Source organism: Microtus pennsylvanicus, chromosome 13 (assembly GCF_037038515.1).
Source record: "Microtus pennsylvanicus isolate mMicPen1 chromosome 13, mMicPen1.hap1, whole genome shotgun sequence".
Classification (NCBI taxonomy): Eukaryota; Metazoa; Chordata; class Mammalia; order Rodentia; family Cricetidae; genus Microtus; species Microtus pennsylvanicus.
Window position 1 is genome coordinate 40,656,114 of NC_134591.1, and position 20,233 is coordinate 40,676,346.

Sequence of the window (20,233 nt, forward strand, 5' to 3'; positions counted from 1 at the left end):
GGGAAGCAGCTTTGGCAAGAGACCTTCACCAGCAGCTAAGTCTTGGAATCCAAATCTGTAGACCGCTGCATTCTGACTACCTAGATCCGCTTCCAGATTTGTCTTTTACCGTATTGTTGTATCCTGGGAAAGAGAGACAGGAGCAAGCACTCAGCAGTGTGACCCTGTAAGGAGAGGCCATGACGATAACCAACCACAGGAGAAACTCCCTGATGTCCACTCAAGATAATTCTAGGAGTCACAAACCGCCGTCAACCCAAACGCCGTCTTCCTAGGAAATGCATCTATTCTGTTTACTAACCCACAGCTTCTGACAACATGCCTGGGAAAGCCTGTGCCAGAAGCTGTGGGTTAGTAAACAGAATAGCTTTAGGTCGGAGGAGAAGGTTGGAATTTTGGATGCAGTAATGTTGGGACTGGGAAATGCCACCTGTATTTACCACTACCACGTATGGGTTTGATTTTTTTTTAAGTTTTGTTATAAGATAGTGAAGTTCTATATGGCATTTTCATACCCCCCCCTACTTTGGTTTGGTTAACCTTGTTGCCTCCTCTTCCTCAGGACCCCCTCACTGCTGAATTATTTGCTACTAATAGATTCAAGGAGAGGGAGTCATTGCCTTCAATCCTGACCCCACCGGTCTCAAGCAGAATTCTAATCCAGTCACCATACAGGTGACCCTAGTTAAACTAAATGGGTCACACAACAAACCCCAAAACCCCATGAATCTGGGAATGGGACAGCTGGATGTGGGAGGGGTGATAGGCATGGTGAGGGAGGTGAGAGAAGGTGTTGGGGAGGAGCATAGTCAGAATATACTATATATGTGGATGAAGCTGTCAAAGAACAAAATTCATGAGAGGGAAAAAGTGTTCCACCATCAAGTCTCTCTGAGCTCTGCAGATGGGCGAGGAGAAGGTGGAACCAGTTCTCCTTGTACGTTCTATAAACCAAATATGGAGTTTGTGTTTTGACGTCAGAATGGCTGAGATTTAAAGTAAGGACCTAGTCAGTTTCCCAGCACTCTTTATGTTACTGCACTCTTCATGTACATGAGCAAGCATGGTTGTGCACAGCTATAATCCCAGCATTGGAAAGGAGGAGAGGAGACGGGAGGATCTCTGGAGCTTGCTGGCCAGGTAGCCCGCCTGAACTCCTGAGCATTGGGTTCAGTGATAGGACCATTCTCAAAAACTAAGGTAGAGTGGGGTTAAGGAAGGACTGAACAGCAACCTCTTAGCTCCCACACACATGTACCTGCACAGTGCAGAGAGAGAGGGGAGAGAGAGAGAGAGAGAGAGAGAGAGAGAGAGAGAGAGAGAGAGAGAGAGAGAGAGAGAGAGAGAGAAGAAGAAGAAGAAGAAGAAGAAGAAGAAGAAGAAGAAGAAGAAGAAGAAGAAGAAGAAGAAGAAGAAGAAGAAGAAGAAGAAGAAGAAGAAGAAGAAGAAGAAGAAGAAGAAGAAGAAGAAGAAGAAGAAGAAGAAGAAGAAGAAGAAGAAGAAGGAAGAAGGAGGAGGAGGAGGAGGAAGAAGAGAAGGAGGAAGAGGAGGAGGAGGAAGGAGGAGGAGGAGGAGAAGGAGAAAAGGCTTGTACATTGCAACCGCAGTTCTTGAGTTCCTGCACTCCCTAGCAGCTGACACACTGACCCTCTTCCAGGCACACAGCCAGCTTGTTGAATTCAGGATCTGGATGAGTAGGTTGATGGCCCATTTTGGCTTTCCTGAAATGGGTGACCCTAGGCACCCACATGGTAGTCCTACCGTTCATTTGCAGGCTGTGACTTGCTTACCCCAACAGTTTATCACAGACTTATTCTGAGTCTAGTAATGTGGTTTTACATATAACATCACTTTCTTTTTAAATTTAGATTTCTTAATTATGAATTTTAGTGAGCATAGAAAGTAATGGGTTTCATTGTGACATTTTCACAAACGCTTTCCAGTTTCGGGGAGAAGAATCAAACTGTACTAATATCACTTTCGCTGTGTGTGGGCACTACACGGGCCGTGTTTATCATTCCAGCTCTTTAGACTGTGAAGCGGAGGCTCTGACGCCTAGCAGTGCAGATTCCCACAAGCAGGTTGTCATGACGAGATGGCTTTGGAGATTAGGGCGAATTGTAGCTATCAGCCTGGAGCTGGAGTCATTGGCCATTCCAATTGTATACACATGATTTGTGGGGTGGAAGATTTCAAGGCTGAGAAAGTTCAGGATGACACTCAGAGCAAGTGAGTGTCTCTCTATGCTCTAAGAGGAAGCCAGAGTCAGCTGAGGTTGTACCTTGATGACCGAGATACAGGCAACAAGGAGCAGCTCACCCCTGCTAGAAGTTCTACCTGACCCAAGGTTGCCTTTGTGGTTCATCTCGGGATGCAGAACCCACTCTGGCTTGTAACAACACTCGGCCCTATGCTGGAAGAGTCACTATGCAAGATCAAGTTTACTTGGCCCTTTCCAGTAGCCCCTGAGGACTTTGGCTTGCTCGGCCCTCTCTCCCATGAACTGCAGGACTGAAGCTGCCCTTCTCAGCCACTCTCAACCAGTCTTAATTTGTGTCTGGGGATGCCTGTTCATTTTTAAATTGTTTTTTTGTTTGTTTGTTTTTTGAGAATGAGAAAGCAAACTGTAACAGTTTTCCAGTGTTTCTCCCATTTGAAGCAGGAACTTGGAACTTCCCCTTAACATCGTCCCACCACAGACATTTCATGTGGGCCCTTTTCTAACCCCATAGCTTCTCTGGGACTCCTTATAACACATGAGTATTGATCATGCTGGGTCCCCTCAAGCCCATGAAGATGGGAGGTGCAGGGACCATGCCAATTTCAGCACTGCAGCTACAGGGTCTTTGGGGGAGTGAATGATGTTGAACCAACATGAATCTGTACGGTAAACAGATATATACCTAAAGGGTAGGATTCGAGGTATATTTCCTCATGTTGAGTCAAGACAGAGAGACTCAGCCCATCCTTTGATGTATGTAATCATGGACCAAAGGCAGAGGAAAGCAAGCAGGAGTCTCAGTAATTCAGTTCAGTGAGTCAGACCGCCCGGATTCTAAACTAAACTCCTCCATTCCCCATTACTATAGGGCTAGCAGCAAGATTCCTCTCAACCAAAGGAGGATTTCCCACAGTAGGGAGGAAAAAAAGCCCAAAGAATATTCTGAAATAAATTAAAAGCAAAAGTCCAACATATCATTTTTCTAGGTCCCGGGAATTATCTTAAGCTTAGGTACTAATTCTATTAGCGTTCATAACATAGCCCCGAGGGGCAGGTATAGCTCTGTGCACAGTTAAAAAGCTGTATAAACAGAACTATAGAGCATGTACAAAACTGGTAAAGGATGGAGCCAGGATCCAGGCATTCTGGATACAGTGTCCATACATATTTTTAGCCTTTACTCTCACCATCTTACCAAAAGGATACAATGTCAAGGCCTGTGAAATCAGAAGAACTTAAGCACACTGGTTTCCAGTCTGCAGCTTCCTACATGTGAGTTTGGGCCAACTACTTATCCTCTCTAAAGTACTTGTTTTAACATGAGACCATAAAATGAGATAATAAATTAAAACTTGAAGACACAATAATCATTTTTCCCATATAAATATGGAACGCTTTTAACTATTAGTAGCCAAAGAGCCTTGAATGATACGGGGAGCCATTTGCCTTGTATGCTGTCAGAATAGGGCAGGATGGGTAAGTGGGTAGCTGGACACTGGCATGCTTTATCAGTAACTCAGAAGACCTAGTCCAGTTAGGATATATAAACAAAGGACATGGGTAAGAAGTAGTTCATTTCATGCTGGTGAACTTGGGACTGGGGAGTAGACTGGGAACTTTTGAGCCAGCTGAACTTGGACCTGCAAATCCACCTCCCAGAGCCTCAGAGATCTTCCTGCCAAGAAAGCAGCGATTGGCTCATGGTGAGAATTAAATCTGATCTGGAAGAAGAGCATCAGGCAGGTGGGATATTCTTCCTAGCTGCCTGTCCCCCTTCTCCAGCCCTCCCCACCCAGTCCCTTCCAGACTCCTGCTGTACCCAGGTGATGGGAGACTGCCAGCTGCTCCCCTCTGGGAATTGGTTTCCTCAAGTGGGATAAGGGTGTTCTGAATAAACAGCCATATTTTCATCCTTGTGTTTACCTGCTTACAGGTGCAAGGAGAGGGAGCCTCCTCTTCAGCGGGGGTCTTTGTTCTGCAGCAATTAAAGGCGCCTTGCTAATCCTTCTGCCTCCCAGATGCTCTGGGAATATTTTTAACTCCTCTCTTTTATATGCCTCACTCCGAAGACATCTTATTATTCATTTCAAAACTCGACAGCTCTTCTCACTTTGTCCCCCATCCCCTTCTGATACACAAAGGGAGAGTGAGTTCTAGCAATCAAGCCAAGTTCTGCCTCTGTTCCGTCTAGCCCATAGCTGCACGGATTTCTTCTGTCCTCATCCCCACACGGTGGCCCAGCTCAGGGTGTCAGCTGTGCCGTAAAGACGCGTGTGCTTTGTGTGATAGAATGCTCAGTTTCATTTTGTTCACAGTAAGCTTCAGGTGCCTCATGTTCTGCTGTGGATGTCAAACTGACGGTCATGGGGCAGACTAGGACCAACCCGGACCCACATGGATAAGAAAACAGGAGCAAACATCGCCAACACAGTCATCAAGTCCATGAGTATCATTACCTTACCGTTACAAAGATAGCCACCAGGATTGGGCGAGGGGCTGTGCACTTGGGAGGCCGTGGCAGAGCTCTGTGAGTTCCAGGCCAGCCTGGTTTATAAAGGGAGTTCCAGAATAGTCAGGACTCTTACACAGAAAAACCTTGTCTTGAAAAACAAAAACAAACAAACAGAAAAAGATAGCCATGAGGTAAGGCGATCATTTGCATAAGCAGAGAAGTAATGGCCTCTTGGGATCTGCTTTTTAAATAACTTTGAGATGACGTAACCTTTATTATGCACTGCCTATATTCTGGGGTGACTGGCTAAGTGTGTCTTGAGTATGAGTTCACATGGTTCTCATAACTGCTCCGAGGTGGGGACAGTGATTCCGACCACGCGGTGAGAAAGCAGACTTCACTGTCAGTGCCCAGCCCAGAGGTGCACAGCTGTCTCTGGAGTCTGCACTGTTAGCCACACTGCTTCTGAGTCGAGGGTGACAGGAGGTTAAGTAATTCATAAATTAAGTTTAAAGCCTAAAGCTGCAGATAGAGATAATGAAGACTAGACATAGCGGCAAAGAAAAGCCCGGTCCTGTGTTAGTTTCAATGGCTAAACAGATTTAACTTGTAAACGACTGACAGAGAAAAGAGCTATGCTTCATCCAGACCTGTGCACAGGGGACTAATGGGATTAACGGAGCAGTTAAGAGAATAAAAAATTGCAAAAGACTCAAGGTGGGGCTGATCCTTGTGTAACCCACCTGGGTTTACACACAATGATGGCTGCTCTGACTCTCCCTAAGAGGCTGGAGACACTTGCCTTCTCCATATGTCATAGCTGGAACAAAGATCTTTTGACATCCTGGAAGGTTTTCAGGCACGCCTCTTAGGGAGATAGGCTAGGGTCATCCTGGGAAGATGACCTTGACCCTAGGGAAACTATACTGATATTTATTCATGTCTTTATGAACCAAGATTGAGACCTAGTCTCGAAGGCTGATGAGAGAACCCGAGAAGAGCGTGTGATGTCAAGCCTTCTGGAAAGGGGCTTAGAAGGGAAGGGCATAGAGACAGAGTGGGGCGGACAGAGTTGGAGGCCACAGTGGCAGTCCTTTATTGTCTTGTCCTAAAACTGCCACTCCGTGGGCCTCCATATGTTGGCCCCAGCCTCCCTCTCTGTCTCTTTTATCTCATAGTGGTGAGTGCTGCAGAAGGTCCTCTTCTATTTTCACTTGGGCACTGCTGCCTTGGGGTCAGGTCGGGTCAGGAACAGAAGTGAGGATGTGGGAAGAAGGGGAGGGAGGGAGACGACAAGATAGACAACGGAACAGATGCCGTTGACCTGCTGTGAGCAGAGGAACATGGAACCTGCCACCACACTGCCCTCCATCCCCAGCCTCTTCTTCACTATTGACTGAAAATTGATTAGGCAAGTTGTTTACCCACCCCGAGTCACAATCCTCTCTTCTCAAATAGGAAAAAGGACGCAGGGAATGTCAGAATGTGTGAATTGATAGCCATTTTTACCTCTGAAATCCTATGGTACCTTGAAGATGGCAGTGGGATTGTCCCCAGTGCCTTTCCAGAGAAGAAGGGGGCAGTTTTGTGCTAATTTCTTTTACTGACAGTTCATTTTCCAAGGCAACAGCCTAACAAATCACGGGGCCAATTAGTGTAAGAGAAACAATTGATCCTTGTGCTCTGTGAGCTCAGCCCCCTGCCTCGGTGCTTTGCGGCGTATTTGGGGACTGCAGCACAGCACTAAATGGAAACTAATTGGACAGATGCGGCTGTAAATTGCACGCCACTGCACCACACTGCAAGCTTCCTAGGACAGCAGCATGATCTGACAGCAACAGGAAGATTGTTACTGGGCTCACCATTCTGCACTGCAAGCCAGCCCAGCTGGAGTCCCAGTCCTGCCTCCTTGTCTTGCCGAGGGGAACACGGAGGCTCTCCAGGTTAACAGACGCTGGACATGATACTGAAGCATCTCTTCAGTGTTGGTTCCCTGAGCCCTGGCCTCAACCCGCTGTGGCCCTGGCAGCCTTCTTAAATAAAGAGCCCTAGAATACTGTCCAGATATCAATGATTTCAGGACAGTGCATCAAAGTTCTGGCACACTGGGCAATGGAAACAACCAGAGGGTTGTCTCCTGTGCCAGAGTCTGCGAGTTCGTGGCCAGTGCCTACCGGATGATTCTTTCTGTGCTGTAAAGAGCCCCAGTTCTCGTGGCTTGCTTGCCTCCTTTGATACCTGTTGGGTTGAGGCCACACCCCATGATTTCTGCTGTGACTTTGTGTGGAGTTCTCTATCTGTGTGTCTTTCCCCAGTCTCCCCCTTGGATAAAGATCCCTGGTGTTCCATTAGAGTCTCCGATATGGCTTCCTCTTACTGTATGTATAACAGGTGTTCTGAAATTAGGCCGCACCCCAAAATGCTGAGGCTCAGTACGTCAGTGTATGCACTGTGGAGAAAGGGCAACAGTAGCATGTCATTTCCAGAACAGAATTGTTGAACTGGGTGGCAACTGCTGATTATTAGGCATGCTGTGTGAAGGCAGAACAAGGAAAGTTTGCCTGATCTTATTTAATTATCTGCTCCATTCAGAGGCTGGGCAGTCTGTCCTCTACGACAAAAGCCGCTCACGACAGACTTACATTTCAGATTCTGATGTGCTTGCTTCTGACTGACGACGTCACGCCTTGCCTCAGCACCCTGGTGTGTCACTGCTGTGAGTCTTAAGAGCCCTCCTTTGGCCCTGACATCATCAGTGCGCCACATCACCTCCCCACTTTGTAAATGAAGGCATTGGCTTCCCTGATTCTCAGTTCTGGCCCTCCCTCCAAGGGCTCCACTGTAATCAATTCACATTCTTGCAAGTTTCTGTCTGCATGCCACGCTTTCTTGTGACCACAGCAAAGGTTAATTTCAAATTGGTAACAACATAAAAAGCAATTTTCCATTAAATATAATGACCCCATTCCCGTAGTGACTTGTGGCAAAACATGCTGTTTCGTTCCATTCGCCCACATTCATTTACCTACTTGCTACAATAATTTTTATACTGTGAGTTAAAATGTTCAAATCATCAGTTATATTACTAAATGCCTTCATCGGCCATTAGGATTCCTCGTGCAGAAAGAAGCAGAAATAAAAATAAGAGTTTTAGAGAAACAGAAATAGAGACCATAGAAGAGCATTAGGAGCTATTTAGAGGGCACAGAAAGAACTCGGTCTTGGAACCAGCCATGTCTGGTAGCAACCTATATTCTATCAGCCGTGTGACCCAAGAGAACCCATTCTGCTGATTGATTTATGTCAACCTGACACATGCTTAGACATGCCTGAGAAGAGGGAACCTCAACTGAGAAACTGCCTCCGACAGACTGTCCTGTAGGAATCTTCTTGATGGTTGATTGATGGAGGGGACCCAGCCCACTATGGGTAGTTTCATCTCTAGGCAAGTGGACCTGGGCTGTAAAAGAAAGGTAGCTGAGCTAGCCAGAAGAAGCAAGCCAGTATCCCTTAGTGATGGACTGTAAAGTGTAGATGAAGATGAACTAAGCCCTTTCCTCCCCAAGCTGCTTTGGGTCATATTGTCTATCACAGCAGGAGAGATGCAGACCAGGTATTTACTTACCTCCCATGGGTCGCAGTTGTTCAAACAATGAAAGTAGGGGAGACTGTCTGTGAAGTTATTTCATGGGTGAGATGAATGAGGGTTGTATAGAGAGAACCTAGTACCTACCACAATGCCTAGAAGGTAGTATGGATTCTCTGCACAGTATCATTTGTATAAAAAAATATATAAAGCCTGGGAAAAGAAGATATGAAGTCCGAATTCTTATACATACTGAGGACTTCCAAGTGTCTGTCTCTATCTCTCTCTCTGTCTCTCTGTCTCTCTCTCTCGCACACACACACACACACACACACACACACACACACACACACCAGCTATTCAAGAGTGTAAATTATTCCCATGCCCGTTCAACCTGAGCATTTCAAAATGCTCTTACAAAATGGAAGATATCCGGCTATCACACCTGTGGCAGGAGCACAGGAAAGTGGCTTCTGCCGTGCTGGGCACTTCTCAGCACAGTGTGTCTTTAAAGTCCAACCCGCACCCCTTGTGTTTAGGGGCAGCGGTTGCTCAGGTGAGCAGGATAAAGGTGTTTTCTCTTAACTTACTTTAAGTGATATCACAGGTCAGTGCCCTAGTTTTTCCTGTTCTTGGGAAGGAGCCCTAAAATGTGTTACCCTCTCCATCTCTGACCTCTCTATCACTTGATAATGAAGACATCAAGAGAGAGCGAGGAAGAGGGAGGGAGCATACTGTGATCTCTTTGTTCCCAACTTATTATCATGAACGTTCAACCTCACAGAAAATCATGAAAGGCTAACTCTCAAATGTAACCTTTTGTTTCTCTATTTCCACATGGGTTAAGGGATCAGTAACTAAACAGATAATAGGGGCATCACAAGGGCTCAGAAGTGCGGGGGATTCGTTGCTTCCAGGCCCCTTTCAGCAAACAGTGCTAGAAACCTATTTTTTGAATCATAACCCACTATTGATGGTTCCATTTCAAATTTAACACTATAGAATTTCTCTTTAGGTTTTACAATTATCCTTGTCTCAACTGTCTCCCGTGGACCATCTTACTTACTAATGACAATGTGTTTGTGTACTTGGCATTATTCTAATATATAACCGAAGCTATCACCAAAATTATAATTCCAATCTGAATCACTGCTGTCACTGAGCCAGGCACACACTGGAGTTTTCCTGGTCCCACTTGTCCTAAGTCTGTTTCCTCTTGTGACAGGAATTATGATTGTGGCTGGTATCAGAAATCCCTGGGTTTCAAACGCTAGAAAACGTGACTCGAATAAACCGGTTTCACAAAGTCTTAGTGACCAAAGGAAATTACTGATATCTGTAATTGAAAATTAGAGGGTTAGATTCCCAGAAAAGCTGGGATCCAGGTTCTTCGATCCCATGTAAGGTCAGATCTCTTCTTTTCTGTGTCTTGATCTTCCACTCTCTTCGCTTGTGTCCCTCCAAGACCTTACCCGGTTAGCTCCATGGCAGCCTCATTGAGTTTGTGAGCTCTAGGTTTCAGCATAGCAGCAATGTACCTCATCTCTAATGTAGAGACATTGGATTGAGAATTTTTAACTCATTTGCCTATGAGGGAGGAAAAAAAATTAAGCACCTTCCATCATCCAGAAATACTGGACACATTAGACGATCTGGTTGTTCAGACAGAGGAGCTGGGGCTCCCCACGTGAGGTGGCTTTCTCAAGGTCACAAAGCCATGGAAGGATTAAAATCCCTCCATTGCATAGCATGCCTGATGTGTCCTGTCCTGCAGCTCCAGTGCCTGCTGAATGTACAGGTGTGAGAGCTGAGCCACCAGGACATCTACACCAGCCCACCAACTGCCATGATGCTCTGGTCACCCTTGCTCATGCGCCCTGGGATTTTGAGTGAACCCCAGTGTGAGGAAGCTACTGCTCAGGCCATTTTCCCTGGCTGAGTTTTTACTTCTCTCGAACAGCAATCAGCTTCCATGACACTTTAGTGGTTGCTAAGTGATTAAGCGCACCTGTTTCTCCTTTGCCTGTGAAACGCATCTTAGGCCAAATCACGGGTCTGGGACGCTTGCTGCTAGTTGACTGACTCATCTCCCTGTTTTAAGCAGGGTCTTTGTCACGTCTTTCCAGATCTGTATGTTTATGCCATACGACTAGAGAGCTGTGAAGAAACTGTTAGAGCTGTTGTCAGGTTATGAAATCTACAAAAGAATTAAAGGGACGCCGAGGGCGAAAAAGGACACAAAAGGACGCACGCGTGTACTGAGTCCCGGCACCTCATTTTAACTGCCGAGGCAAATGAAGGTTTAGGGCAACAGATAAAAAGTCTGTGGGGCTAGAGAGTGGTCCAGGACAGGCTTGGGCCCCAGATCTTGCTGACTGATTCTTTGCAAAGTTCCTTTTTAAAATAGATACAGATAGATGCATAGAGGGAGAGCAGAGACTTGCAGTTGCCGGCAGCTATGGGAGAAGGCGACAGGCTGTTTATTGATACAGAATGTCAGTTTGGGAAGATTAAAATTTTGTGCAGGTGGATGATTGCAGAACAATGTGAATATGCTAAATGCCACAGACTTGCATACTTAAACTGCCAAATTGTATGTTATGAATATTTTTTAAAGTATACATGTACTGATTCCTGACTCCATATCAGGCACTGTATTTGATCAACAGAGGGAGGAGACAGGACATCGTCACCTTCCAGGAGCTGGCTTTCATGGGGAGAGATACTGATTAACACAGTCTCATCCACAGGGTGGCAAACTGTGTGGTTCCATGCCCACCCACCCCAGTGAAAGGCACAGCAGCTGAGAGGGCTTGGGCTACTTTGGGAATGTCCCAGGAACTTTCGAGAAGCTGTATCTGTATTACATTCTGAACAGGGTGGGGGAAGATGCGGAGCGGGGGTGCTTTCTATGCACGCGGAGCATGGGGAAAATGCTTGAAGGGGTCTCTGATTAATTTAAGTGCCAGAAAAAGAGCTATGTGGCATTAATTGAGGGGACTGTGGTGACAGAACCCTGGGATACCCAGATCACACAGGTCGGGGTGTGCAGGCCCTGCTGGGCTTTCAGGCTTTATCCCAAAGGCAGTGGGAAGCCTTTGGTGTGTTTCAAGTACTGGAAAGTCTTGAGGAAAATCACCACTGTAAGAAGACAAGGCCGACATGGCCGAGAGATGAAACAATCTGGTGTCTGCCACGCAGACCTTATCTTCCTATCCACCACATGTTTTTTCTCAGTCCCTTCACACTGTGATGTGACCCACAGGAAAGAAGTGTGTGTGTGTGTGTGTGTGTGTTGGGAGTGGTGTTGCTTAGTATGTGAGGAGAGACTGGGCTACTCTCCTAATCTATGTATGTTACTATAGCTATGTGCCCTGGATAACTTATTTTGTTATGATAAGAAGGGAGAAGGAGGCAGCCTGAAAGGCCACAATGGAATGGAAGGAAGATGGCATGTGCATTAAGTTTGTGATAGAAAATAAAAGCACTTTATATTTTTCTTCCATACATAAACTATGCATTGCACCAATAATTAGTGTAAATAAAAAGAGTCATATCTTAATGTTCAGTAGTAATTCCACCAAGAGACAGCCTTCTTTAGATTGTCAGTTAGATAATCAGTGGACTTCCAAAGTTCCCGTACAATATAAATAAGCATCCTTGTCTTTCTTCAGAAACATGGGCATTTTGAATATACTATTTTGAATATGCTTTTTCAAACTCAACAGGATGCTGCTCTTGTATTTCCATAGGAAAAAAAATCTTACTTCTATGGATGTTTTTTGCCATACTGCATACTGTTTCACTATATAGAGACATGATTTTTTTCCCCCAGCTAGTCAGTGAGTACCTACAGCTTTGGATCTTTCTAATTTCTCACTGTTCTTCGGCACTGTGGGGAGTATCTCATATCCAAGTCTTTGTCCGCAGGTTGCATTATTTCTGGGTAATTAATTCTCTATGAGGGGAATCAGAGGGTCATTTTGTGCATGATTTTTTAAGGCTCTGAAACACAGTCAACCAGCTCTCCAGAGAAGTTGCATTTCCACGGATAACAAGAAAGCAGCCCTCCTCCCCAGGTCCCCCGCACCACGCTAAGCACTTTATCTCCTAACTTATTAATCTCCTCAAAGCAAGAGAGAGATGCTGCCATTATCCCTGTGCTGCGCCCACACGCTTGCAGCGACGTGTGTGTCTCCACAGCCTCTCGACTCTATGTGCCATAGTTAGCCTTCCCGCCACTGTGAAGGGGAGAGAGCCTGCCACATCTATCGGGCATTTTAGATGGCTCAGTTTGCCATTTCCAGAAACATTTGGGGCTCTGTGTCCTTCTTCATCTACAACAATCAGAGAGGGGGCATCTGAGAAAGTAAGTCAGAGTGACGCTTCAATGCTGCCCCCTGGCAGATGGCAGACTAGACTAGCTGTGCTCTGAACTGTGCCCTCCCTGGCTCGAGAGCACTCGCCTTCTCCCGCTTGTCACATGACCTCTCCAGCTAGAGACCGGGCAAATCTGTGTGCTTGGTATTGTCCTTGACAGAGACCCGATGCAAGATTTCAGGGTGCCAACCAGGGAGCAGTTCCCCCCCGACCTGCTCCATTTAGCACTTGATGATGGGGTGCCTAGGAGGCTGATGCGGAGGTTGCCTCCCAGCCTTGTTGGCACTGCATCATGGTGAACGCATCCAAAAATATGTTAGAAAAGAGAAAGGCTTTTATAATGAGCCCAGGCCTCCCTTTGTCTTGTGAGGTTCTAACAACTGTAATTGCTTATCATGTGAAACAGCGTGTTGTTGTTCATGGATCTATTTTTATTCTGTGTCTATCTACTTATCTGCGGTTTTGTTGTATTTTGTTTTTTTGTTAGCATACTTGAATCCTGGTGGGTATTTTTCCCATGAACAGTATTGCCTCAGGGAAGAGAGAGACAGAGAGAGAGAGAGAGAGAGAGAGAGAGAGAGAGAGAGAGAGAGAGAGAGACAGAGAGAGGGGGGGATGGGGGGCACATATACACAATGATTCTTTGAAAGCTAAATGGTAGAATTTATTCCTTAAAAATAGCTAATGGGAAAGACTTGAGCAGATGACTTTCTAATCCATACTGTATTTAATTGGCTGTATTGAACCATAGTACAAATTAAGTCTTCTCTGTAATTTATTCTGTCAGACAGTAGCCCCCCAAACAATTTGATACCTCATTTAAACATTGTTAAATGGCTGATGGAAATGCGAAGAAAAAGATCTAACGGTGCTAAGAATCCCTCCGTTCCCAGAATGAATCCTGTGTGGAATGTTGTGAATGAACCGATTCATCCATTTGCTGGGCGTGGATTGAGTACCTACCTTGAGCAGTGCACATCAAGGTGACTCGGCCTGCTCTTCCTCCCCTTTGGTCCTCTTTGTGTATCAATTACTGCACCAGGGAAAGCTCTTTGGGAACGGAAGAGAACCCACCATGGACTGTTCCCTGCAGGTTTAACATTCCCAAAGCAGAGAGGCAAGGAGAACCTGTGCTTAGGAACGAGGTGCTTCCTATAACACACCCTTTGCCCTACTCTTCTGGGAACTTCCCATTTATCCTTCCAGACTTAGATTGAGTCCATGGCCTCTTTTGTCAAGTCTTCCCCATGCCCCTTCCCTGGTTCTGCTCCCAGCCTGTACAACACACATTTTATGTAAGTCTTGCTGTGCTCTATATTTTAGGTTTGGTCACATGCCTGTTTTGCGAGACCATGAGGTTCTTGAAGAAAGGATGATGTTGTCATCACTTGTTTCGACGCATAGCACGAGACCCAGATCATAGCAAGTGGATCAATATGGATGCGCTGTGACTAACTGGATGAATAGACAGATTTTGAGCAAGACAAATCAAAGAATCTTACTTGAAAGGGCACATGTGGTGCTATGGGGTATAGGGAGGGAATTAGTAAAAAGGAAGGAGTCAGGGAAGGTTGCTTCATGAGCAAGATACTGCAACAAGACTTTGAACACGGGCGTGGTGCAGTAGTTCTGTAAATAGTGTGGTTGCGTGGAAAGCACAGGGGAGAGGAAGGCAAGAGTGATCCACAGAGAAAACCACACGAGCAGTGGTACAGAGGAGGGACGGTCCCAACTCCAAAAGGGAGGAAAGAACTCCTTGGGTTGTTTGTAGGCTAAGGCACCTACAATTCATGTGGAAGATGGGATCAAACTGAACTGAGGGTATTGGTGCCTGGATGGTCCATGGTATAGGGAAGAGGTTGTAGAATAAGGGATCCTGAAAGCCCTGGTTTCAAGACCAACAACTACTTTAATAGTAAGAGTAAGTCTTTCTGAGGCACTGTTTTCAACGAGAAGTACAGACGAGGCTTGAATAGCGTGTGCCTTCCTCCCGCCCTCACCCTCCCACTCAGGTGGCATCATCTCAGCTGGTCAACCTCTGCAGCCTCTGTAACAATCTACCATGGCCCAGAATTCTCCACAGAAACACGCGCTGTGGGTGAAGCTATTCTTGTCAGCCATGACCAATGGTAGCCTCTCTTCGCCATTTTGGTGTTGGCTCTGCAGATACCACACAAAGGAAAGTCAGCGTGAACTGGAAATGATTCCTAAGAACTAGAAGTAAACTTCCAGGTCATGCTCCCTTGACTGTTTTCCCTGTGGCCCTGTAATTCACCTCTATGTGCTGTGATTTATTTCCCTCTCTGACCTCAGACACTTGCCAGAATTACAGACAACCTCCGTTCCTTCCTCCTCTCTGGTTCCTTATTTCACTTGTTTTCTCCTCCCCTTCGCGAATCTCAGCTTTTGCTTGTTGAACTAGAGAACCAGGGAAAGAGAAAAGAAACCGAGCTTCTAGACAACCCTGTTCTTGTCAGTGCTTTGCAGCCCTAGGGAAGAAAGACAAGTCTACATATAGTAGTGCCTAGGACGGTACAGTCTCGGATCTCTGGTCTCTTCATAAAAAAAAGACACATAGCTTAACTATGTAATGTTTAAGGTTCCTTGTGACTTCAAGTGCCTTTGATGTGTTGTGCAGTAAAAGCTCTACTTGAAGACCAAGGTCAGTTTCTAGGTTCAGCGAATGAACATCTGTCCAGTGCTCCGAGTTGCTGAAATGAATACGATAGCCCAACTGTAGAATGAACTAAATCTTCCCGTGCGTGTATTTCCCCGTTTCTATATTGTGTCTGCATAGTGGAAGGTTGGGGAAAGTAGAGACATTTGCCCTCGCTGACAGTTAGCTTTCCAGCGAGTGAGACCCTTGGAGAGCATTGCCTTTTAACATGTCATAAATTAACTACGGGAAAAGATCATGTTACAGATATCTTTAAGTGCGTTGTGCGCGCACACTCACACAGCTAACAGTTTGCAAGGCAGTATTAGGTATCATCAAGCATTAAGAATGTTTTGATTTTAAAATACTTAATGAGGATTTGTAGATAAATTAAAACATCTCCATCTGCTGTCTTCATGGTAGGTGATATTTTACCATTGCACAGTCATCTCTAAATCTAATTCCACCAGGAAGACTTCTAATCGCTGTTTAATTTTAGAGCAATATTCTGCTTGGCAATCAATAAGGCAGTGTCGTCAAACTTGGGTTTAATAGGAGACATGGATTGCATCCTCTACAGGGTGCACAGAGAGAAATACTTTCGGGCAAAGGAGAGAAGGGTGTCTTTGTCTCCCATTTTCCCCTGCCACATACCATTGTAGCTCACAAAAGCTTATAAATCAATGCCCCGTGTTGCGTGAATATAAATCTCATCAATTTTACATCATTAACACCATGAAAAAGCTACCGCTCTCAGAGCAATTTTCCTCTGCTAGCTAAATCTGTCCTTTTGATGAAACAAAACAAGCAGATTCCGATTGTTTTGCTAACAAACCCTTCCTCCACCAACTTTAATCATGCCAAAATCCACTCCGAGTACGAAGTTGTCATATTGCCAGTTGAGGGACTAAGGGTGTGAGGCAGTGACACCAGTCTTCCACTCAGGGTGTGGCAACAGGCCACTAGAATGGATGAGGCTGAAGGGCAAGCTCTGAGGGTCATTAGAGAGGCAAGGGTAGGTTATATCTTGGCACATGGAGGCGAGGCAGAACATTCTAGAACAGCAGATGATTCTCATGGCCAGAAACCTAGTTCAACAAGAGGCCAGGGATTGACATTTTGTAAGGTCAGTGATCTCTAGAACTAAGGTCATGGCTATCATAAGAACCAGAGGCCCGGTGAACGATCCTAGTGGCTTCTAAGGTGCAGGAAACCTAGACGAGAGTCTTGGAGAATGTCTCCCCTCATGGTTGGGGAGGGTTTTGTAGCAGTGCTGCCTGTGCTGCCTGTATTTCTTCCTGTATTTCGTCAGGAACAGGAAAGATTTTGTGCACCACCAATCACCAATCTCCTTCATGTTTCCTCTTGGGCTATTTGAACCGTGACCACTTGTTCAAATGTAAGCTAGGGAATCTAGCAGCAATAAGCAGATATAATTATAAATAAACAGTTGCACATACAGAAATATATAAACTTATTGGGAATAATTGTGAACTTATGACTTTTAACAGCAAGCCCACCGCCAGCATCACTTTAAAGAGAGGGGATCTCAAAGCATTTCCACTGAAGTCAGGAATGAGACAAGAATGTCTACCCTCCCCATATCTGTTCAATACAGTACTTGAAGTCCTGTTAGATTTTTGAAATTTGCCTTTTTATTGCCTTTGCTGATCCCTGTAGAGCCAGGACTTTTGAATTAGGAGCCTTTGGTCTGGTTTTTCTCGGGGGATAAACTGGGGCGCAGAGACGTAGGTGGGTGGCTTGCATTAGTACAATGGCTAGAACTCAGGCTTCTTGATGTAGGACAAAGGCTCTTCACCAGGCTTCTGGACTGACCACTAGCGTCTTTTTGGTTCTGCAAGCCTTTATGGAGTACATTTTAAGATGATATATGGGATTATTGTAATAAAATAACCACAAAGATCTCCATCGCCTAATAGGATGGGAAACTTTCGTTTTGTGGCAGTTTGGATAACAAAACCAGAAAGGTCAATTTCAAATTACAGAGCATCATCCAGATTGCTTCAGCTCAACAAGGTGGGTGGAGCTGATGTTAGATGGCAGAGGTTAGGAAAAGAGTCTAGTGTGGTGACAAAGGCCAGGAGTCAGGCAAACTTAGAAGAGCAAACCTGTGAACATCTGCATGTGAGGACTCCATCAAGCGTTTTAAGGGAACATTCCTGCAGTGAGAGGGAAGGCTAGTCCCGTTTGGGAGCTGCTTAGCACATAGGGTGCCATCTCATGTTGTCATCAAAAGAGCTTTTCAAGAAGATAATAAGACCAGACGTTGCAGACAGAGGGATTCAACCAATGAAAAGGATGTGTGTGTGTGTGTGTGTGTGTGTGTCCCCTCCTCTACCCACAATGGTGACTTTGAAAAAGAATAGAGGAAGTCTTTCATCCCTCAATAGAGCTTTTCACCAGCTGCTGGGAAAACTCAGTAACCCTGCAGAACTAGAGTACTGTGAAGTTCACAGCACCCCCTGGAGTTGTTCACGGGACGGTCTTTCCCACTGCATGCAAATGCCTGGTTACGGAAGTGTGTTCATTATCAAGACAGATTAGACTGAGCTATGCTGCGAAGGTTGTGAGCAGAAAGAAGCACGTGGGATGAGTCAGACTCGGAAGCATCGGCGGGTGGTGGGAAGCCACCTTTGCAGATGCTCACTCCCATATGAGCAGTCCGGATAGATCTCTGGTCACAGCACTGAGACCATGAAGGGAGACCTCCCTTTCTCAAGGGCAGGCGTAGCTCTTTTTCCTTCCATCTGTACCAAACAGCTTTCCCCAAGCCCCTTGGGCCTTTCACACATGGCAGAAACATCTCTCTTATTCATCAACAGCTCGAGGGGAGTGTTCCCTGAAACATGTTCTTCCTTTGTGTGTCCCCAGGCCCTTCAGCATCACCATGCTGTTCATGAAATTTCCTACATTGCGAAGGACATCACAGATCACCGGGCTTTTGGATACGTTTGTGGGAAGGAAGGGAATCACAGATTTGTGGCCATCAAAACAGCCCAGGCAGTAAGTATTCCTGTCTAAGATGGGTGTTTTCCTTGTAACTGCGCAGGACAGAGCTAACACTTGATTTTCCAAAGCCCAGTCTGGGCAAATGACGTGCCACCCGGCAACAGAATCCTATCTAGGACAGATAAACAGCCTTGAAGCAAAGAATCATGGTCATACCCATTCATTTTTGTTTTGTTTTTTATCCTAATGGGTATGTCCTAATGACTAATTATTTTCCCTTTCTGATTAAGCTAGATAGAGACACGTATACAAATAAGTTTTCTTGTGTTCATAGCCTCATTTAAAAGGAAAATAAAGAGAAAACAAATAGCTGTTTTGCATATGGCCTGCCCTAATTTTATTGTATTCGGAATCACTAATAAATAAAAAGAAATGCCTTTTATGCTTATGATTATTATGAATTTGCAAATATAATTAGTTGAAGAAATGAACTTTAGCCTAGAAGCAATTTGCTAAACCAATATAAACAAGGTAGAATTAATTAAGAACGGAATGCTTTCAGTTTAATAGAAAAAGGAAGGGCTGCGGGTTGGAGCCACAAACAAAAATTAGTAGCTGCAGTTCTTTATTAATCTGTCTCCCCACCTTTCACTGCAGGCTGAACCTGTTATTCTGGACTTGAGAGATCTCTTTCAACTCATTTATGAACTGAAGCAAAGAGAAGAGTTGGAAAAAAAGGCACAAAAGGATAAGCAGTGTGAGCAAGCTGTGTACCAGGTATGCCTAAGAGTTCCTCCCCGTGCTGCAGAAGACAGGGCCCACAATAAACAGATGGGAAACTGACAAGTCGGGCTGTCTCCTGCTGCCGAGCAGAAATATACAGAGATGAAAGGTTCCTGTGCAGGTTACAGGCAACCAAACTAAGCCATTAGAAGTGATCCCTTCTTTTCTTTTCTTTTCTTTTCTTTTCTTTTCTTTTCTTTTCTTTTCTTTTCTGAGACTTGAGATGGGTTAGAGAAAGGGGAACCTTTAATCCACGGGAAGATTTCAGAGGAGGAAGACTAAAGGCCCATAGCAGCTTGGCTTGCTTTGCTGTTGTTAAAGCAGGGAGTGGGTAGGGAGGGAGCTGCAGGATTCAGGGTTTCTTTGTGTATTTCTGCGTTAATGGCCTCCTAGCCTATCCTAATCAATGCTGCCTTCTCCGCTGTGCTGTATTGTCTGAAGATAATCTCACATCTCTTCCTTTGTCTCCTTTGCTTTCACCCTCCCTCCCCTTACTGGGATAGACAATTTTGGAAGAGGATGTTGAAGATCCCGTGTACCAGGTAATTTCAGAACCACGTCGGGGTTTTGCATGAACTTGTGCCCATGGTAAGGCTGTTTTGACTGACAGTTGAGGAATCTGTTGAATGCAGAAGGACTGAGGTGATTTCCAAAGGTCAGGGCTGCCAGCCTGTGCAGAGAGAGAATTTCAACACGGAGAGAGGTTTAGCCAGCACCACTAACAGGTGATCTGGAAATGCACTTTCTTCTTCATGCCCCTGCCTCAGATGCTTCCATGATCTGGAAAAGTTTGATCACAGAAGTGAATGTTTCTCAGGAGTCTCTTGACTGTTCTGACTTGAGACACGATGGATAATGAAGAGGACTCTAGGAGCTAAGAATTCGGGTTAAGGGATGACATTTGAGCGGCATTTGAACACGGCCCTAAATAATGGCTTATGAGCTTTAGCAGGGATGTAAGATCTCTGATGATGCCGGGTAGCCCTCTGATTATTTTGTTCATGGCATGGAGCTGTCATGAAGTGGGAGAGAGAATCCCGAGACATCTCTGTCCAAGGCTTTCTCTGCACTCTCTCCATGGTCTACAGCGCAAGGGTGGGTAATGACCTCTCTTGGGGTCAAATCCAAGATCCTTGCAAACAAGGAAAGGAAGAAGTGGCTTTTCCACCTCCTGTGCTTATTTTT

At 45.4% G+C, this 20,233-nt stretch overlaps 1 protein-coding gene across 9 annotated transcripts in view; it reads left to right on the forward strand.

Moving 5' to 3' along the window:
* Dab1 (DAB adaptor protein 1) overlaps positions 1-20,233 on the forward strand; it is a 1,119,830-nt gene that overhangs the window by 1,038,634 nt on the left and 60,963 nt on the right. For 8 of the 9 annotated variants that reach the window (XM_075945176.1, XM_075945172.1, XM_075945177.1 and 5 more), the window contains 3 exons: positions 18,188-18,319; positions 18,923-19,042; positions 19,552-19,590. In XM_075945176.1, the coding sequence (XP_075801291.1) occupies positions 18,188-18,319; positions 18,923-19,042; positions 19,552-19,590 (291 nt within the window). The remainder of the gene's footprint in view (positions 1-18,187; positions 18,320-18,922; positions 19,043-19,551; positions 19,591-20,233) is intronic. The other variant, XM_075945180.1, reaches the window with a different exon arrangement.